Source organism: Canis aureus, chromosome 15 (assembly GCF_053574225.1).
Source record: "Canis aureus isolate CA01 chromosome 15, VMU_Caureus_v.1.0, whole genome shotgun sequence".
Taxonomy (NCBI): domain Eukaryota; kingdom Metazoa; phylum Chordata; class Mammalia; order Carnivora; family Canidae; genus Canis; species Canis aureus.
Genome location: NC_135625.1, coordinates 58,291,370 through 58,312,876, shown reverse-complemented (window position 1 = coordinate 58,312,876; position 21,507 = coordinate 58,291,370). Strand labels below are relative to the sequence as shown.

The following is a 21,507-nucleotide window of genomic DNA, read 5'->3' as shown; positions in this document are numbered from 1 at the left end:
GTAGCTGACATAATTACATTTTCATTCTTTAAAGCTGGTTTCACAACAATTAGAAAGTTTATTCCCTGCACCAAGCCCTGTTTAAAATATTACATAATTATTTATAGACATAATGGTCAATGTCAAACACCTTTTATTTTAGAGTCTGTCAGGAGTTTAGGACGTCTCAATAGAAGGAGGCAAAACATTTAAGACTTAATTAATACGCTTACCTGATTAGACTTTTCTACTGTACTGCTGGGAACCTCAGTAGTGTCCTTCACAAAAAAGTTATCTATGATGTGTCTCTCTGCACATTCTTGGCTGCAAACTGGACATCGAATGACTCCAACTGGGAAAAACAAAATTGCATTCTAAGTTTTTTTGGTTTGCACAGCATAACGGTTTCATTGTTTGTATATAACTGTAAAATGATCATGGCAGTAAGTTAACATCTGCCACCATGCAGTTCCAAAGTCTTTTTTCCTGTGATAAGAATTTTCAAGATCCACTCTTCTAGCTACTTTTTAAAAAAATTTAATCAATTTGTCAACATATAGTGTAACACCAGTGCTTATCACATCACATGCCCTCCTTAATGCCTGTGACCCAGTTACCGCATCCCCCCACCCACTTTCCCTTCAGCAAACTTATTTCCCAGAGTGGAGTCTCATGGTTTGTCTTCCTCTATTTTTCCCCCATTCAGTTTCCCTTCCTTCCTTTACAGTCCCTTGCACTATTTCTTTTATTTCACACATAAGTCAAAACATGTGATAACTGTCTTTCTCCAGTTGACTTATTTCACTCAGCATAACACCCTCCAGTTCCTTCCACGTAAATGTAAATGGTATTTATCCTTTCTGATGGCTGAGTAATATTCCATTTTACATATACACCACATCTTTATCCATTCATCTGTCAAAGGACATCGTGGCTCCTTCCACAATTTGGCTACTGTGGACACTGCTACTATGAACACTGGGGTGCAGGTGTCCCCTCATTTCACTACATCTGTATCTTTGGGGTAAATACCCAGTAGTGCAATTGCTGGGTCATAGTTCTAGATACTTTCAAATAGGCAATATAATATTATTAACTACAGTCACCATGCTGTACATTACAACCCTATGACTTATTCATTTTATAACTGGAAATTTGTACCTTTGACCCTGCTCATTCTTTACCCGCTCATGACCCTTTACATCTTAGGCAATCACAATTTGTTCTCTGTATCCATGAGCTCTCATTATAAATTTAAATACAAATATACTAAGCACTAAATGAGCACATCTCATTCGAATTGTAACTGGGTTCTTTTATAATGTCCACTCTCTTCCAGATCATACCTGCTATTACTTAACACAAAGCAATTCAGTGTGTGTGTGTGTGTATATATATATATATACACACACACACACACGTATGTACACATATACATATATCCTACACTTAATTTAATAATGAATAAAACTTCATTATTTTAAATGATATGCCCCTTCAATAACCCCATGCTGCTCTTTTCATTGTTTAGTAATTTCCCCTGGTAGTGGTTTTCAAATATGGATGTGCAGAACCACGTGGGAGATTTTTTTTAAAAAATTGAGACTTCTGGTTTTCTCTGGATCTACAGAACCAGGATATCTCTGAAGGGGGAGTACAAAGATACTTGTTTTGCTTAAAGTCTCCATGGGAGATTAAGAAACACTATTGTATTTCCTTTAACAAGTACAAATATATCCCTCCTTTGTGGGGGGGGGGGAATAATCTTTCATTGTGCTTGGTAAAACAATAAGTAATAATTATGAATTAAAATCTAATTTTTTAAAAAAGATTTTACTTATTTATTAGAGAGAGAGAGAGAGAGAGAAAGATCGGCAGAGACACAGGCACAGGGAAAAGCAGGCTCCACTCAGGGAGCTTGACGTGGGACTCGATCCTGGGTCTCCAGGATCAGGCCGTGGGCCGAAGGGAGCTACCTGGGCTGCCCAAAAATCTAAGTTTTTGATTAAAATTTTAAAAATCTAATATTCACTTGATGCTATAATTTGGACCAAGGAGACTGCAATAAGGTTCTCAGGTACATTTCCTGTAAAATGAAATGCATGAGAATTAATATAAAGTAATCCAAAGGTCAATTTCATTTATATATATATATATATATATACAAGCAATAAACTAATTTTTAAATTGAAGAACCCATTTTACAATAGCAACAAAAATATACTAAGTACTGAGAAATAATTTTTACATATAGAAGACCATTGTGGAGAAAAACTGTTAAGCTGTATTTAGAAATATTAAAATATATCTAAGTAAAGAAAACCTGTGTCCATGATGGTAAATAAAGCAATTCTTCCCAAACATATCTATAGATTCAATGCAGTTTTAATAATCTCAACAGGAATTTCAATAGAATTTTGACAAAGTGGTGGGGCATGTCTATCAAGTAACAGGAATTACTCTAAAGATAGTAATTAAAATGGTGTGAAATTTATTCAAGGATAAAAAAAAAAGTAGAACAGGATACATGTACCAGAAATAGGCTCACATTTAAGTACATTTTATACATGATAAATGTGGCACCAGAGATCAATGGGAAAAGTTCTCATGATGCTGTAGTTCTCTAAAACGGGAGGAGAATGAATTAAATTACTACTCAATTAAAAATAGTAATTCTTTTAAAAGATTAAGAACCTTAAAACTTTCATAAAGAAACATAAGAGAACATCTGTATAACCTTGGAGCAAGAATAAATTTTTTTTAAGATTTTAATTTATTTATTTATGATAGACAGACAGAGAGAGAGAGAGAGAGAGAGAGAGAGAGAAAGGCTCCATGCCAGGAGCCTGACACAGGACTCAATCCCAGATCCCAGGACCATAGGCAGGTGTTAACCGCTGAGCCACCCAGGGATCCCCAAGAATAAATTTCTAAAGCAAGAAACAAAAAGCAAGAGATTAAGGGAAATATTAATAAATTCTATTTCATTTAGGTTAAGAACTATAGGTAGTCAAAAGATTACCATGAAGAAAGTAAGACAAGGCTCAAACTGGAAAAAGATGTACCTAATACATGTTACTAACAAAGAATAATAAAAATCTGCAAATTATGAGAAAATGCATTTCACAAAAGATTGAGTACACATATTTTTCCCTATTCTTCCAGACAAGTACAGCTAAAAATCAGGCATTCTACATGAAACAATCATAAGACTGAAATGTAGAGGGAAGGCAGCAGATTATCTAGAGTCTTCAGGATCCAAAGAACAACACAGAAAACAAAACAAACAAAACAAAACAAACAAACAAAAAAAAAAACAAAACAAAGAACAACACAGTGGTGAGTTCACTGGATTTTCTTTTAGCCTCATATATTCCAAAGTGGGTGTTCATGAAGTCACCAGCCTATGAATATCATCAACAGGTGTAAACAACAACAACAAAAAATACCCATAGAAACCTGCTCTGTTCAAAGGACCAGGAAATAGGTAATGTATCAAGACAAAATTTTTAGACAGTAACTGCTCTACTTCAGCCAAACACCACAGATAAAACTGTGCTCCTTTTCCCACCAGCAAAGGGCCAGTGGGAAGCACAGACTTCCATCCTGGCCAAGCAGAAACCAAGTAACCCAACCACACACTGCTGTGGTTTGTCAGAGAAACCTGGAACTGGGGCTTTCATCCTTACCAGATGCTAATGAGGCCCCCTGCAGTACTAGTGGAGACCACATGAAGAACCTGAAATTTTGCACCTCCCTGAGAGGAATGAGGTACTCCTCTACCTCTGTGCTGGGTTGGTGTTAGAAAAGGCCTATTGGACACTCAGAACTTTTACTACTGCCTACCAGTAACCTCGAGCTGTACCCATCCCTTAGATATGTCAATGAGGAACAATGGGAAGTAGTAAACAGACACTCATGCCCCTATCAGCCAGGGAATTATCAAGAGGTATCAAGAGACTTTCACACTATCCACCAGTAGTCAGGAGGAGACCCTCCCCTTCCAGATGTCAGGGGATGCAGCATAAGGAACATGGACTTCAATTTCAACCTCTCACGAGGCAGAAAATAAATACTAGGAGCAGAGACCAATGGAATTGAAAACTGAAAAGTCAATCAAACAAAAAGCTGGTTATTTGAAAAGGCCAATAAAATTAACAAAACTTTAATAAGACTGAAGATGACAAAGGAAAAAACATAATTAAATATAATTTATCAAAGAATGAAAAATGGAATAGCTACAAACCATGTGGACATCAAAAGGATATTAGAGGAATACTAACACTAGTCACAGAAATTTAACAATGCAAGTGAAACAAATGCCTCAAAAAGTACAAACTCCTATGACTTATCCAGTATGAAATAATTTGAATAGCCCTATAGCTATTTGAAAATTGGCTCCAAACAAACCAAAATAGGTGTAAACCTAGCAAAACATGTACTTATGCATGGACTTACATGCATTTAAGACGTCAATTCTCATTAATGTAAGCTGTGGGTTTAACACAATTTAACACAATTCCTAATATCCCAGCAACATTTTTTTGTAGATATAGATAAGATTTTAAAATGTATATAGAAAGGCAAATGTACAATAGTAGCTAAGTCAATATAGAAAACAAGAATAGGGGCAGCGCGGGTGGCTCAGCGGTTTAGCGCCACCTTCAGCACAGGGTGTGATCCTGGAGACCCAGAATCGAGACCCACGTCAGGCTCCCTGCAAGGAATGGAGCCTGCTTCTCCCTCTGCCTGTGTTTATGTCTCTCTCTCTCTCTCTCTCTCTCTCTCTGTGTGTGTGTCTCTCATGAATAAATAAATAAAATTAAAAAAAAAAACAAGAATAGAGGAACTGTTCTATCCAATTTCAGGACTTATTTTATAGCTACTATAATCAAGAATGTTACTGACCAAGGGATAGACACAGATGGATAAAACAGAATCGAGAAATGAAAAAGAGCCACACGAGTAGGGCCAACTCATTTTTGACAAGACACATAAATCATCTTAGCACTGAAAGTACAAAATGCTGATGAGGGATGTAACGTGTTCATGGACTGGAAGATTCATTGCAATAAAGATGTCAATTCTCCCTAAGTTGACCTATAAACCAGTATATTCTATCTAAATCCTAAGCAAGATTTTTTTTTATAAGTATAGACAATATTATTCCAATATTTATGTGGAAAAGAATAGCTAAAGCAATTTTGAAAAAAAAAAAAGGGTGAGAGGAATTACTACCCAATTTTAAGACTTACATAGATATAGTAGCTGAGACAGGGTGGTATTGGCAAAAGGAAGGATAGACACATAGATGAAAGGAACAGAAAAGAGCATCCAGAAATACACCTAACACAAATCAGTCCAACTGATTTTTGACAAAAGTGTGAAAATAATTCACACTTTTGGAATTATTGGAATAATTGGAAGCAAAGTCTTTTCAACAAATTGCAACGGAGTAACTTGGGTATTCATACGCAAGAAATTGAGCCTCAATCTAAATTTCACATTTTATGTAAGATTAACTCAAAGTGGATCAGATTTAAATATAAAACACAAAACTATAAAACTTTTAGAAGAAAACAGGAGAAAACCTTAAGGACCTTGTACTTTATAAAACTTCTTATATCAAAAACATAACCCATTAAAAAAATATGGATGAATTTGATTTCATCGTTAAAAACTTTTGCTCTGCAAAAGGCTTGTGAAGATGGAAAAAAAAAAACCGACTACACACGGGGAGAAAATATTTGCAAAGCACAGATCTGACAAAGGATTCATATCTACAATATATAAAAAACTCTCAAAACTCAACAATGAAACAACAAACATCCCAATTAGAAAATGGGCAAAACACATGAAGAGACATTTCACCAATGAGGATACACAAATGGAAAATAAGCACACATCACTAGCCATCAGGTAAATGCAAATTTAAAATCAAGATGAGATAGGAGTACATAGGTATTGCCACTACTTTTTATTTTGGATCACTCATACATTCCCAAGGGGAATATAAAATAGCTTGGTAGTTTCTTAAAAATTAAACATAATATTTATCATATGAATTAATCACACTCCAGGGCATTCCAAAGGAACAAACTTAAGTCCACAAAAATCTGAACACAAACTTAATTCAGCGTTATTCATAATCACCTCAAACTTGAAAAGACCCAAATCTCCTGAAATAAGTTAATGATTAAGTAAACTGTGCTATATCCATACCATGGAATGTTAGTTAGCAATAAAAGGGAAATAACTCTTAATACATGCAACAAATTGATTGGATTTTAAGGGCAGCATTCTGAGTGGAAAAAAGCTAATTTCAAAGGTCACTTATGAATGATTCTATTTATGTAGCATTCTTAAAATGACAAGATTATAGAGATAGAAAACAGTGCTTTGCCTGAAGTTAGGGATGATGGAGTATGGAGTGAGGAAAGGGTAGATATGATTACAAAGAGAGCGCTGGTGGTGATGGAATAAAACAGGAACAGAAGTGTATTGATTGTGATGATGAATATATGAATCTACACCTGATAAAGTGGCAAAGAACTATAGGCACTGTTGTACCAATGCTAATTTCCTTGTTTTGTTTTGTAATAGTTACATTAGATGTAATCACAGGGGAAAACTGGGTACATGATGAGATCTCTCTGTAAATTCCCATCAACTTATTATTATTTCAAAATATAAAGTCAAAAAAAAAAAAAAACCCCAAACCCTAAAACGAACTGACATTTATTTAGTGTTCTCCTTGTATGCACTGCATTACCCTCATAAAGATGAGGAAACAGATCAGAAACTCTGGTTAATCTGGAATTATGATTTGAACTCTTGGCTGACTGATCCAGGTGCAGGCTCTTCCACTACCCTTTACAAAACTGTTTAGAAAACCACAGGTTAATTGATCACATCATTTTGATATATAAGATATTAGTCCACAAATTAAGAATCCATTTGTGGCTCTCTTTTCTTTCCTGGCTGCTTGAAGCTCAGCTGCCCTCATGAACAACGCAGTAACTATGTGGAGGACCAGGAAGTTCGCAACAAACCAACTACTTCAGCAGAAATAGACAGGGCAGCCTCGGTGGCTCAGCGGTTTAGCGCCACCTTCAGCCCAGGGCGTGATCCTGGAGACCTAGGATCAGTCCCATGTCAGGCTCCCTGCATGGAGCCTGCTTCTCCTTCTGCCTGTGTCTCTCTCTGCCTCTCTCTCTGTGTGTCTCTCATGAATAAATAAATAAAATCTTTAAAAAAAATAAAAAAAAATAGACAGTCATTGATGTTCTTCACCCCAGAAAGGCAACAGTACCTAAGACAGAAATTCGAGAAAAACTAGCCAAAATGTACAAGGCTACATTAGATGTCATCTTTTTATTTGGATTCAGAACTCATTTTGGTGGTGGCAAGACAACTGGCTTTGGCATGATTTGTGATTCCGTGGATTATGCAAGGAAAAACAAACCCAAACGTAGACATGCAAGACATGGCCCATGAGAAGAAAAGGATGTCAAGAAAATCTGAAAAGGAAAAAAAAAAAAAAAAAAAAGAAAATCTGAAAAGGAGCACAAGGACAGAATGAAGAAAATCAGGATGGATTGCAAAAGAATGTTGGTGCTGGCAAAAGGGCACAAAAGTTTTGCAGTAACTATCTGTGGTGATTGTGCAAATTTTTCATGAGAGGATTAATAAACTAAGAACTTAAAAACAAAAAGAATCCCATCTGTTTAAGGTGTGGAATTTGTCCTACATGAATTTGAATCCAAATACATGCTAACTTAACAATACCTTTTTAACCATAAAGTTAAGGGGGAAATGTCATTTGCTTTAAAGATTTCAATTTTAAAAAAAATTTTTTTTTTAATTTTTATTTATTGTTGATAGTCACACAGAGAGAAAGAGAGAGAGGCAGAGACACAGGCAGAGGGAGAAGCAGGCTCCATGCACCGGGAGCCCAATGTGGGATTTGATCCCGGGTCTCCAGGATCGCGCCCTGGGCCAAAGGCAGGCGCCAAACCGCTGCGCCACCCAGGGATCCCTTCAATTTTTTTTTAAGTGAATCTTTATACTTAATGTGGGGCTCAAACTCACAACTGTAAGATCAAGAGTCCCATGCTCTACTGACTGAGTCAGCCAAGTGCCCCGGGAAATGTAACTTCTATTCAACCAAGTCTGAGTACACTTATAGTTCCCTGCACAAACTAGTAGAGTTTAGCACTCAGAACATGTCCCTTCAGAATCTGTAAGGATTAAGATCTGATTAACAAAGAAAAAATAATTCTCTAAGAATTGTGGAGATTTTTACTTTAATCATTCATTGCTGTGTGTTTAAAGGTCACAGTTGCTTTTTTGGTTAGCTTGAAAAATTTTTAGGTGGTACATAACTTTAAGTCTGTTTTAAAATGTTACCTTTAATAACGCCTGCACCCCAACCCACCTTCCTGTACAAATGATCCCCTTATCCTGCTCTCTTGTCCCTCGTGGCATTTATATTTATTTATATTTACTATTTATTATCTGGCGATCCCAAATAGAATGTAAATCATTGGTGTCTATTTAATTCAGCAATAAATATTCCAAGGAACCTAAAAATGTACCTGAACTAACACTCAATAAATACTTGGTGAATGACTAATAAACTCCCTTAGTAATACACATACCCTATGATCCAGAATTCCAACATTGAGAAACTCATACTTCAGCATCAGGAGAGATGTTCAAGAACGTTCATCACAGCATTTTTCATAAAAGCCCACAACTGGAAACAATCCAAATGTCCATCAACAGTAGAAACGAAATACTGTGATATATTCAAATAGTAAAATACACCAATGACATCACTACACTTTAACTACAGACACCAACACAACTGAATCCCAAAAAATATTATATTAAGTGAAGAAGTCCTAGAAGAATACAGATACCATTCAAGTTAAAAAAAAAATCCAATACAATTCAAATAAATTATTATATAGGAAAGCATACACAGATGATCAACTATAAAGAAAAGCATGGGAATGATTAGCATACAAGTCTGGACAGTGGGTAGGCCCAGGAAAGAGCAAAGCAGCAGCAGTAGCAGCTCCTCTCCAGTACTAACTTCAAAACAGGTCTATTGTTCAACTAAACTGCTTCCAAAGCTGAGAAGACGGGTGCAAATGAGACCTCAGGCCTAGTAAAAAACCTGCTTGCTTTTGTCAGAGCAAGCAGGTTTTTTCTCTTCTAACTCTAGACTCTAGACTTCTAACTCTAGACTAGCTGCTAGGGTACTAGTAGCCCTCAGAGCAACCCAGCTCTTGTAAATTAATAAGTATAATCCCCATCTTACAGATCAGAAAACTAATCACCATCACTTGCCCAGGGTCATACAACTACTAAGTGGCAAATCTGGGATTTGAATCTAGCCTAATGACACATCTGGTATACATTCTACATGGAACATATTTAAATTAAAAAAAAAATGGAATATGTTGCTTAAAACCATATAGACCTAGGTGCCTTCTTTGGATTGATTGCTCTATAACCCCTAAAACCTTTTGAGCCTCCATTTCCTCTTCTGTAAAACAACAGTAAATGATAATCATAATAATGGTTACCATAAAAAAAAAAAAAAAAAAAAAATAATGGTTACCATATTGTGAGTTTGCTGTGTTCCAGTTGTGCTACATGTTTCACACTCATCAGAATAAATTTGAGGTAGGACTGTTCTAAGGATTCTATGAATAAATGTATAAAAAGGACCTAATGATGTCAAGCTGGTTACTTAGTAAACCTGCGCATTATAATTAAAATCAGGTAACAAGGGACTCCTTCTGAAAAGATCAGCATGACTTCATCTATCTGATTTCCTCAAAGTATGATCTACTAATGCTACAAATGAATTCAGGTTAATAAGTGCACCTCTACCTAAAAGTACCAGTAGGAAAAGAAAGTGCATAACTAAAAGTAACAATGGGACTCAATGCTGAATGTATCTTAAATTTGTGTCTCAAGTTTCATTCCAACCTCACAATTTAAGAGTACAAGAAAAACAAGACACTGCATACTATATTATAGTAAGTAATTGAATGCCTATATGAAAAAAGGGGTTCTTTTGACACGCTATCCTGGGAAGAATGGGAATACTATAAAAACATAATTCAACTCCCATTTTTGAAAGGGAAAAGGTGAGATCCAAAAGGCAAGCAGGTAGTCAACTTTAAAGAGAAAAGGAAATGGGTCTCACAAATGCTATAAATTGCTTCTTTTAGCTAATACCAAAGGTAAGAATATAGAGTATGTGCTGGGGAGAAGCTAAACAAGGAAATCACCTATTAAAAAATTAACACTTCAGTATTATATTTTTCTGCATTTTAAAGGAAAAGGACTAAATGATGCTCTGTCCTATCGATGCCACTGATGGCTTCCTACTTAAACACACATACATACACATGTATTTAACAAAAGACCTAATTAAACGTTATCTACAAGAAATCCAATTAAATATGCACACAGTTTAAAAAAATAAAAAAGACAGAAACAGATACACATTCAACAATAAGTCTATAAAACCTGGAAGACTTTACCAGATGTAAAGTGGGACAATATATAATGATAAAGGGGTAAATTCCTTACAAAGACATAAACAACTTGAACAAAAGAATCAAATAACTTGATGCAAATGATGTTTAAAGAATACCCAATGATAGCAGAATACATATTAAGTGTGTCTGGAATATATACCCAGAAATACCATACGCTGAGCAACAAAACAAGTATGAATAAATTAAAAGAACTAAAAACACACAACACTGTTCCATGATCACAATGAGATTAACTTAGAAATTAGAAATGGAACTGGAAAATCCCCAACTATGTGGAAACTGAACTTATTTCCATGTTGATTAAAAAAACAAAAATCAACAATCTAGGAAACTTCTATGTCAAGAATCTAGAAAAAGAACTGCAAATTAATCCCAAAGAAAGCAGAATGAAGGAAATAATGAGTAGAAAAGTACTGAGAAAGAAAAGAAAACGGGAATAAAGGAAAACAAAAAAGGCAATGAAACAGAAGTTAGTTTGGGAGGTGAGGGGGGATGGGTTGTTAAAATTAATACTCTAGCTAGACTTATCAAAAACTAATAATGAAAAAAATCAAATAAAATAGAGGCCATTGTACAGACTTTGTGGACCTTAAAGTAACAGGAGAATACTGTGATCAACTTGAATAAATGTACTGATTCTTTGAAAGACAGAATTACCCCAAATCTTAAAAAAATAAAAATAAAAAAAAAGAAAAAAAGAAAACCTGAATAGCCCTGTATCAATTAAAGAAACTGAAGTTGTTTCCAAACGTTCCCTCAAAGAAAAGTCTAGCTCTAGAAGGAACCACTGGTGAATTCTGTCAAACATAAAAAGATAATATCAGCTATAAACAACTCTTAGAAAACAGAGAAGAAACACATTTCTCATCTCATTTTATAAGGCCAATAATGTCCTGATACTAAAATCAGATGCAATTAGGGCAGGACAGAAATGTACAGATCAGTATGTCTCATGAACAAAGATTAACAAAAATCATTAACAAAATATCAGAATATCAATATCAGAATATCAGAATATCAAGGGAATATCACATAAAAAGGATAATACATCATGGTTAAATAAAGTTTATCATAGAAATGCAAGGCTGGTTGAGCATTCAAATCAATTACACTAAATCACTACATTAACAAAGGAGAAAAGTCTTAGTATGATCATCCTTGAAAAATTCAGCACCCATACAAGATAAAGATACATTCAGTATCCTAGGAATAGAATGAAACTTCCTCAACCTGATAAAAGCCATGTTTGAAAATCTTACACATAACATATTTAATGATGAAATACTAAATGCTTTCTGGTGTGACTTGGAAGAAATCAAGGACTTCCACTCACAACTTCTATTCCAAGCTCTTTTAATTAGTACAAAAAAGGCAAGATAAAGATAAAGGGTAAACAGGTTGGAAAAGGATAAGTATAATTGTTTAAAGTCACAAGAAGCAATCACCTATGTAAAAAATTATAAAGCATACTCACACAAAAACAAACCAAACAAAAACACATGACACAAGAACATTTTTATCAAATTACATGTTAGTCCTGTATAATGGAAACTAAGAAACAAAAATTAATGATCACCCTTAAGAGAGACATTAAACATGTTCCTGGAATGGAACATTCAACATGGTTAGGATATTCCTTCTCCCCAAACTGAGCTAAAGATTCAGTGCAATTCCAATTAAAATACCACCAGGCTTTTTGTAGAAACTGACAAACTGATGCTAAAATTTATATGAAAATGCAAAAGGACAAGAATAGCAAAAACAATTTGAAAAATAAATTTGGAGGGCTTATGTGATCTGATTTCAAGACTTACTATAGAGCTACAGTAATCAAGACAGGATGGTATTTATGTAGGGACAGAAATACAAACAATGGAACAGAGTGGACTCCAGAAATAGATATATACATATAGAATATAAAATAAGTATTTAATCATTGTCTCAGAAAGGCTTGAGAGCAAATACAACAACTAAGAATTTTGCAGAAGTGAAGTGATAAATCCTACCAAGAGAAAAATCTTAAAAGTAAAGAAGAGGGCAGCCCCGGTAGCGCAGTGGTTTTAGCGCCGCCTGCAGCCCGGGGTTTGATCCTGGGGACCCTGGATCGAGTCCCATGTCAGGCTCCCTGCATGGAGCCTGCTTCTCCCTCTGCCTGTGCCTCTGCCCCTCTCTCTCTCTGTCTCTATGAATAAATAAATAAAGTCTTTAAAAAAAAAAAAAAAAGCAAAGAAGAAAAAAACAGATGGCTTATCATCAAACAAGACAAAAGTAAGACCAATTGCCTACTTCTCACCAGCAACAATGTAAATCAGAAAACAGTAGAAAGGCATCTTCCAAGTGTTAAATAGAATAATTGCCTTGCTGGACCTCTAAACCCAGCAGAAATATCTTTAAAGATCAATTAAGATAAACAACTTTATGTGATTTGGCCAGTCAACCTCAATACTATTCTACTAACAAATCTTTACTAGACATTCTTTGCTTCCTGATGCAATATGAAGTATATTCTTCATATGAATATGATGCATCTTCTATGGAGTAATATTACCAAACAAGATTCAGCCTGAATTTAATCAACTAAACTTCTAGTTGAGAGGAATGACTTAAAGAGCGTATGAGGAGGGACGCCTGGGTGGCTCAGCAGTTGAGCATCTGCCTTTGGCTCAGGGAGATCCTGGAGTCCCGGGATCGAGTCCCGCATCGAGCTCCCTGCATGAAGCCTGCTTCTCCCTCTGTGTCTCTGCTTCTCTCTCTCTCTGTCTCTCATGAATAAATAAAATACTTTTAAAAATGTATGAAGAAACACCACAGAAATGCAGAACATAAAGTATTTTATCACTCCAACTGATGAGTTCTTTACAAGTCCAAATAATAGAATAGGGAGAGGAAAGGAAACTATTCTAGTTTAAGAAAGACTTTAAGAAACACAGTAACTAAATGTGCTTAGTTAATCCTTGACTGGTTTCTGGTTTGAACAAAACAGCTGTAAAGGACATTTTGAGGACAAGATAGTTAATGTGAAAACGATGCACTTGTCTTAGAATATTAGAAAACAACAGCTATGCTAACTACCCATGATAATGATATGAGATTATCCAGGCAATTGTTCTTATTTTGGAAGATTCAAGTTAAAGTATTAAGGATGAAATGCCAAATCTGTGATTTACTTTTTTAAAATAGCAGTAAAAATGGCAGCAAAAGATGTCCAAAAAATGGCAGCTTCTAGGGTTGGTCTCTCTACCAAAACAAACATTAAGCTGGAAAAACACTAACAGAATCCACTATTTTAGAACTCTAGAGTCACTCAGACACTTATAGCAACAAGAGAAGTGCTTAATAGAGACAGAGGCTGTTGAATTTTGGTAAAAGAGCTGCTTGGGTAAACCAGCTACCATTCCTCCTTCTTGAATCCTATTGCATTGTGGGTATAGTAGCCTGCATTACTCAAGTGGCTGGCTGGTTCCAGAGGGACAGTAGGATCTTGAACTCTAAACTTAATTTTGGAGTTTTGTGATTTGGGTAGTACAAGGTTCCCCTGAGGGTCAGCTAGGATGGCTGGCTTTATTCAGCACCCCCAGAATACAGCAGCTTCTTTGGTGGCACCTATCAGAACATCTAAAGAGGCATATACACTTAAAAAAATTCCACACATTAACAACAGAACTTCTGAGATGTCACAGGCTGAGTGCCAAGATAACAGGTCAGTAATGGGCACAAGAAAAGCTTTGTGAAAACAGTTTAGGAAAGCCACTATACAAATAGGCAACTGAAGACCTCAACAAGCAACAAAATCAATTCCTGAAGAGAACCTGACTTCCAAAGTTACCACAATATACTACTCAAAATGTCCAGGTTTCAACAACAAAAAATATAAAGTATTTAAAGAAATCAGGAAATAGAATTCATTCGTAGGAAGCAAGAATTTGACAGAGATGGCAGATCTGAAAAGGCAGAAGAAATAATCAGCAAGCCTGAAGACAAGTCAGTTCAAGTTATCCAGTATGAAGAATAGAATGAAAATAATGATAAAGAAAATTGAACAGAATCTGAGGGACTTGTGGGATAATACAAAAAAATAATGGTTGAAAATAGCCTAAATTTGATGGAAGTCATGAATCTACATATCTAAAAAGTAGGGGTTGGGAGTGTGTGTGTGGGGGGGAAACCCCAAGTAAGCTAAACACAAAGAGATCTGGCGATTATGGTAACTCTAGAACTCTAACTGTCCCACTCCTCCTCGATTGCTGATTTTTGCTTATTGATGGAGGGAACAGTTCCTTTGTGAGTTTTATTAACTATCTTGCAAAGTATGTATGTATTCCTTTTGAAGTTTCTGTTCCATGCACTCTGATGGCCAGCCAATCACCTGACAAAGATTTCCTTAAATATCTGACTCCAAAACGTGAAGGAGGTACTGTCACTTAAAATTTCAGCAAACATCAATGTCCAGTCCTCAGGAATCTGTCAGACCAATCAAAACACACAACCTTAAATTTTGGAGCCCTCTACCAAAGAGCAACAGCCTTTCCCTTCAATCAAACACTCTCCTAGTTCTTTTAAGAGTTTGACCAAGGTCCAGAGTCTAAAACAGTTGATTCTAGTCGTTTTCTCCAGTTTATTGGTTGTTTCACTGAAAAGACCAAACCCTATGAAGTTCTACCGTGTCATTAGGCATGATGTCACTTTGACTTAACCAGAATTTAAAACTATTATACACCAACAGCACTATCAAAAGGGTGAAAAGACAACACAGAGAGAGAAAAATATTTGCAAATCAAAATTTAGTAAGGTTTTAATATCTAGAATATATAAAGAAGCCCTACAACTCAACAACAGAAAATGTCAGTACCAAAGGACTCGAATAGACCTATCTCCAAATAAGATACACAAATGATAAATAAGTATATGAAATGATTCTGATCATTAATCAGTAGGGAAATGTAAATCAAAACCACAGTAAGATATCACTTCACATCCACAAGAATGGCTATTCTCCAAAAAAGGAATGGAAGTGTTGCAGAGGATGGAGGTTATGGAGAAATCTGACCCTGATACATTGCTGGTGGGATACAGCAGATAAAGTGGTACAGCCAATGCAGAAAAGAGTTTGGTAGTTCCTCAAAAAGTTAAAAACATAGAATCACCAAATGATCTAACAATTTCAGTTCTAGGTATATGCCCAGGAGAACTGAAAATGGGACTCAGCATATACTTGTTCACAGCAGTGTTATTCATAAGAGTGGAACAGTGGCTCTGTCCATCACAGATGAATGAATAAAATGCGCTGTGTCTATAAAATAGAGTATTATTTGACCATTAAATCAGAATGAAATTCTGATGCTGTAACAATGATAATCCTTGAAAATACTAAATAAAATAAACCAGACAAAAAGGTCAAATTATACACATATATATTATGTAGGTAATTCTACTTATATGATATGTATATACATATAAAAATTGTACTTACATGAGTTATCTACAATAGACAAATTCAGAAGGATGGAAAGCAAAATAGAAGTTACCGGGGGCAGGAAGGGTGAAATGAATTACTGCTTATGAGTAGAGTTTCTATTTAAGATGATGAAAAATAGGGATCCCTGGGTGGCGCAGAGGTTTGGCGCCTGCCTTTGGCCCAGGGCGCGATCCCGGAGACCTGGGATCGAATCCCACATCGGGCTCCCGGTGCATGGAGCCTGCTTCTCCCTCTGCCTGTGTCTCTGCCTCTCTCTCTCTCTGTAACTATCATAAATAAATAAAAATTTTTTAAAAAAGATGATGAAAAATATTTTGGGAATAGTAGTGATGGTTACACAACATTATAATTGTACCTAAAGTCATGAAATTGTAGGCCTAAAAATGATTAAAATGGGGAGCTCCTGGATGGCTCAGTGGTTTTATGTCCGACTCTTTGATTTCAGTTCAGATCTTGATCTCAGGGTTGTGAAACGGAGCCCCAAGTTGGGCTCCGAGCTGGGCATGGAGCCTGCCTAAGATCTCCCTCTCCCTCTCCACCTCTGTCCCCCTTAACCAGGTACTCTGTTTTTCTTAAAAAAAAAAGGGGGTTAAAATGGTAAAATTTACATTGTGTACAATTTTACCATAATAAGAAAAATATTCAGAGTTTGTAAAGCATAGTAGAGTCAACCCCAATGAATTAAAGAAAGTCAATTAACTACCAAAGTTTCTCAAGTGAAACAGAAAACATGAAGAGTCTTACAGATAAAACTTTAGGAAAACTGAATCCGGAGTCAAAATTTTCCCACAAAGAAAAGCACAAGTTCTAATTGCTATTATATATTCAAGAAAAAAAATGATTCCAATCTTACACAAATTCTTTCAGAGAACTGTAAAAGGTAGCACTCTCTAATTCATTATATGAAGCTCACATAACTCTAGAGGAAAACTTATAAGAGTAGTATAAAAGGGATGCCTAGGTGGCTCAGCAGTTGAGCATCTGCCTTTGGCTCAGGGTGTGATCCCAGAGTCCTGGGATCAAGTCCCACATCAGGCTCCTCACAGGGAGCCTGCTTCTCCCTCTGCTCATGTCTCTGCCCCTCTGTCTCTCACGAATAAATAAAATCTTAAAAAAAAAGTAGTCTAAAAAAGGATAATCACAAAGCAGCAGGAAGATGGCACTGGAGTATGAGGACTCGAGGTTCACCTTGTCCCATGAACCCAGCTAATAGTATGAAATCATCCTAAATAGCCCAGAATATGACCTGAAGACTTGACAGAACAAACTCCACAACTAAAGGGAGAGAAGATGCCACATTGAAGAAGGTAGTAAGTGTGGAGATGTGACTTAGGGGAGAAACAGATTATGGCCACTGTGGAGGGGAGAGAGCCATGGTCACAGAGAAGGGTGAGAGGACTAAAGAGGGAAAGGGAGAAGATGAGCAGCCTGGGTAGTTCAGAGGTTTAGCCCTGACTTTGGCCCAGGGCATGATCCTGGAGACCCAGGATGGAGTCCCACTTCGGGCTCCCTGCAGGGAGCCTGCTTCTCCCTCTGCCTGTGTCTCTGCCTCTTTCTCTCTCTCTCTGCATCTCTCATGAATAAATAAAATCTTTTAAAAAGAGAAGGAGGAGGACAGGGAGAGAGAGAGAGGCATACACACAAGGGAATACACAAGAACATTTCCACCACGCCACTGGCTTAGAAAACAAGAAGAGCTGAATTTCATGAGTTCTTGCAACCAGCGGGGCTTAAAGCCTGGAGTTTTAAAGGACAGTGGGCTTGTCTGTGATAGAGCCCTGAGGGCACTGTGCTGCTCCTGGAGAGAAGGCAGGCAAACCACCCAGAAGCACAGTGTGGAGTGATCTTAAGAGTGCCTAAGGCACACACTGGGGAGGTTTATTTGTTCCTCTCAGAGGGTCCCTGAGAGGCAGAGTCCAGAGACACTTCTCTAGAACAAAAGAACTGTCTGGTGCCATTTCCCTCCCCCCACTCCTCAGCATAAACACAGAGCCACATGTAGAAAAGCAGCACACAGTACCAACACTGGCTGCCTAACTTGCTTACATCAAGCACAACCTCCTGCACTCTGGTAGAACTGCCCTTCTCAGTCACAACTCCCTCAGTCCCAGGATGGCTGGCCCCTCCCTCTCAGAAGAACAGCACAAAGCCCATGCCACCCCTCCTGACCAGAGAGTTTTGCAGGGCCTCTGTTCTGGTAGAGGTGGTAACAGGTCTCATTTCACAAGCAGACCAAAGCACATCCAGTTAAAACTCACCATACTCAGGCCAAGGACCAAATACTGCCCATGGCAGGCAAGGAGACAGGCCTGAAGGACAGAGCAGTCAGAACATAAGAACAGACCACATGCAGTACACACCAGAGATACTTTCTGAAGCACTAGGCCCTGGGAACTGCATGATCTCTCCCTCATAAGGCCATTACTTTCAGTAGAAGCAGGAGACATAACTGAACTTTCCTAACACAGAAAAAAAGCAGAGACCTAGACAAAGTATGAGAACAAAGGAATTTATCCCAAATAAGCAAACAAGATAAGGCCAGGGCCTGAGATCTAAATGAAATAAATATAAGCAACATGCCTGATAGAGAATTTAAAACAAGATAGTAAGGACACTCACAGGCTTAAGAAAAGAACAGAAGGCATCAGTGAGAACCTTACCACAGAGATAAAAAGAGTTAAAAAAGAATCAATCAGAGACAAAGAGTGTAATAAGTTAGAAACATGCTTAATGCAATGAATAGCAGGCTGTATAAGTAGAAGAATAAATGAATGACCTAGAAGACAAAGTAATGGAAATTACTCAAGGTGAACAAAAGAGAAAAAGAATTATGGAACATGAGAACAAATTTAGGGAACTCAGTGACTCCATCAAACATAGTAACACCCATATTACAGGAGTCTCAGAAGAGGAAGAGAGAAAAGGGGGCAGAAAATTTATCTGAGGAAATAATAGTTGAAAACTTCCCTAATTTCGAGAAGGAAATAGACATCCAGATTCAGGAGGCACAAAGAACCCCCAGCAAAATCAACAATAGCAGGCCAATTCCAAGACATACTGCAATTGAATTTTCAAAATATAGTGACAAAAGAATCTCAAAAGCAGCAAAACAAAAGAGGTCCTTAACTTACAAGGGAAGACCCATAAGGCTAGCTGGAGATTTCTAACAGAAACCTGGCAAGCCAGAAGAGAGCGGCATGATATATTCAAAGTGCTGAATGAGAAAAATCACAGCCAAGAATACTCTATTCAGCAAGGTATCATTTAGAATAGGAGAAATAAAGAATTTATCTCCAAACAAAAACTAAAGCAGTTCCTGACCACTAAACCAGCACTACATGAAATATTGAAGGGGATTCTTTGGGAAGGGGACACTAAAGTGACAGAATAAAAGCAGCAAACACAAAAGCAGTAACAATGAATATTTCTGTAAAAATCAGTCCAGGAGGGACCCCTGGGTGAATCAGTGGTTGAGCATCTGCCTTTGGCTCAGGTCATGATCCCAGGGTCCTGGGATTGAGTGCCCCTTTAGGCTCCTCACAGGGAGCCTCCTTCTCCCTCTGCCTATATGTCTCTGTCTCCCTCTCTATAATTAATAAATAAATAAACAAACAAACCAAAAATCAGTCCAGGAAGTCACACACAAAAAGGATATAAAATATAGTAACATATACCTGAAATGTGAGGAAGAGAGGAGAAAAAAATGGGTTCAAACTTGAACTTAATAGACTGCTGCATGGAGAAAAGGTTATATACACAAACCTAATGGCAACTATTTTTTAAAAACCACTAACAAACATGCAAAGACTAAAGAGAAAGAATTCCAAATATATCACTAAAGAAAATCAGCAGAACACAAAAGAGAAGAAAGGATCTGAGAAAAACTCCAGGAACAACCACAAAACAAGTAATAAAATGGCACTAACTGCATATCTATCAATAATTACTTTGAATGTAAGTGGAATAAACACTCCAATCAAAAGATATAGGGTGGGGCACCCTAGTGGCATAGTCAGTTAAGTAACTGAACCTTGGTTTTGGCTCTGGTGGGGGAGATCCAACCGCATGTGGGGCTCCATGCTTAGCCTGCAGAGTCTCCCTTGAGTTTCTCTCTCCCTCTTCCTCTGTTCCTCCTCCACTCTCCATTCACTTACTCTTTCTCTTTCTAAATTAAATACTTTTGGAAAAGACACAAGGTGACAGATGGATTAAAAAAAAATTAAAAAAAACAAAAAAACAAGACCCATTTATGCTGCCTAAAAGAGACTCATTTTAGGCCTAAAGACACCTCCAGATTGAAAGTGAGGAGATAGAGAAACAATTATCATGCAAATACAAGTCAAAAGAAGGCTGGAGCAGCAATACTTATATGGGACAAACTAGACTTTATAACAAAGACTGTAACGAGACAAAGAAGAGCACTATATAATAATAAAGGGGATAGGGATCCCTGGGTGGCACAGCGGTTTGGCGCCTGCCTTTGGCCCAGGGCCCGATCCTGGAGACCCAGGATCGAATCCCACGTCGGGCTCCCGGGGCATGGAGCCTGCTTCTCCCTCTGCCTATGTCTTTGCCTCTCTCTCTCTCTGTGACTATCATAAATAAATAAAAATTAAAAAGCAAAAAAAACAGAAATCATCAGAGAATCAATTTCAAAACTCCTGACTGTGTCTTATTTAAAAAAAAAAAAAAAATAATAATAATAATAATAATAAAGGGGATAAATCAACAAGAAGATATAGAAATAATAAATATTTATGCATCTAACACAGGAGTACCCAAATATATAAAACAATAAACATAAACTCATCAATAACAATAATAGTAGGGGACTTTATCATCCAACTTACATCAATGGACAGGTCATCTAAACAGAAAAACAATCAATGAAACCAGGAGCTGATTCTTTGAAACACTTAATAAAATTGATCAACCTCTATCTAGATTTATGAAAAAGAAAAGAGAAAGAACCCAAATAAATATCACAAATGAGGAGAGGAGAAATAACAACCAACATCACAGAAATACAAACAATTATAAGAGAATATTATGAGGAATTATATGCCAACAAATTGGACAATTTGGAAGAAATGGATCAATTCCTAGAAACAGAAATTACCAAAACTGACATAGGGAGAACAGAAAATGAACAGACTGATAACCAGCAATGAAAATGACTTAGTAATCAAAAAACTCTCAACAAACAAAAGTCCAGGAACAGATGGCTTCACAGTGAATTCTACCAATCATTTAAAGAGTTAACACCTATTCATCTCAAACTGTTCCAAAAAATAGAAGAGGAAGGAAAATTTTCAAATTCATTCTATGAAGCCAGCATTACCCTGGATAGTAAAACCAGATAAAGACACCACACAAAAAAAGAGAACTACAGGCCAATAGCTGTAGATTAGATGCAAAAATCCTCAATAAAATACTAGCAAACTGAATCCAACAATACCTAAAAAAAAA

The 21,507-nt window shown here is 36.7% G+C and overlaps 1 protein-coding gene across 2 annotated transcripts in view; it reads right to left on the bottom strand.

The window, feature by feature from the left end:
• TRIM24 (tripartite motif containing 24) overlaps positions 1 to 21,507 on the bottom strand; it is a 99,767-nt gene that overhangs the window by 60,419 nt on the left and 17,841 nt on the right. For both annotated transcript variants that reach the window (XM_077850073.1, XM_077850074.1), the window contains exon 2: positions 213 to 331. In XM_077850073.1, coding sequence (XP_077706199.1) covers positions 213 to 331 — 119 coding nt within the window. The remainder of the gene's footprint in view (positions 1 to 212; positions 332 to 21,507) is intronic.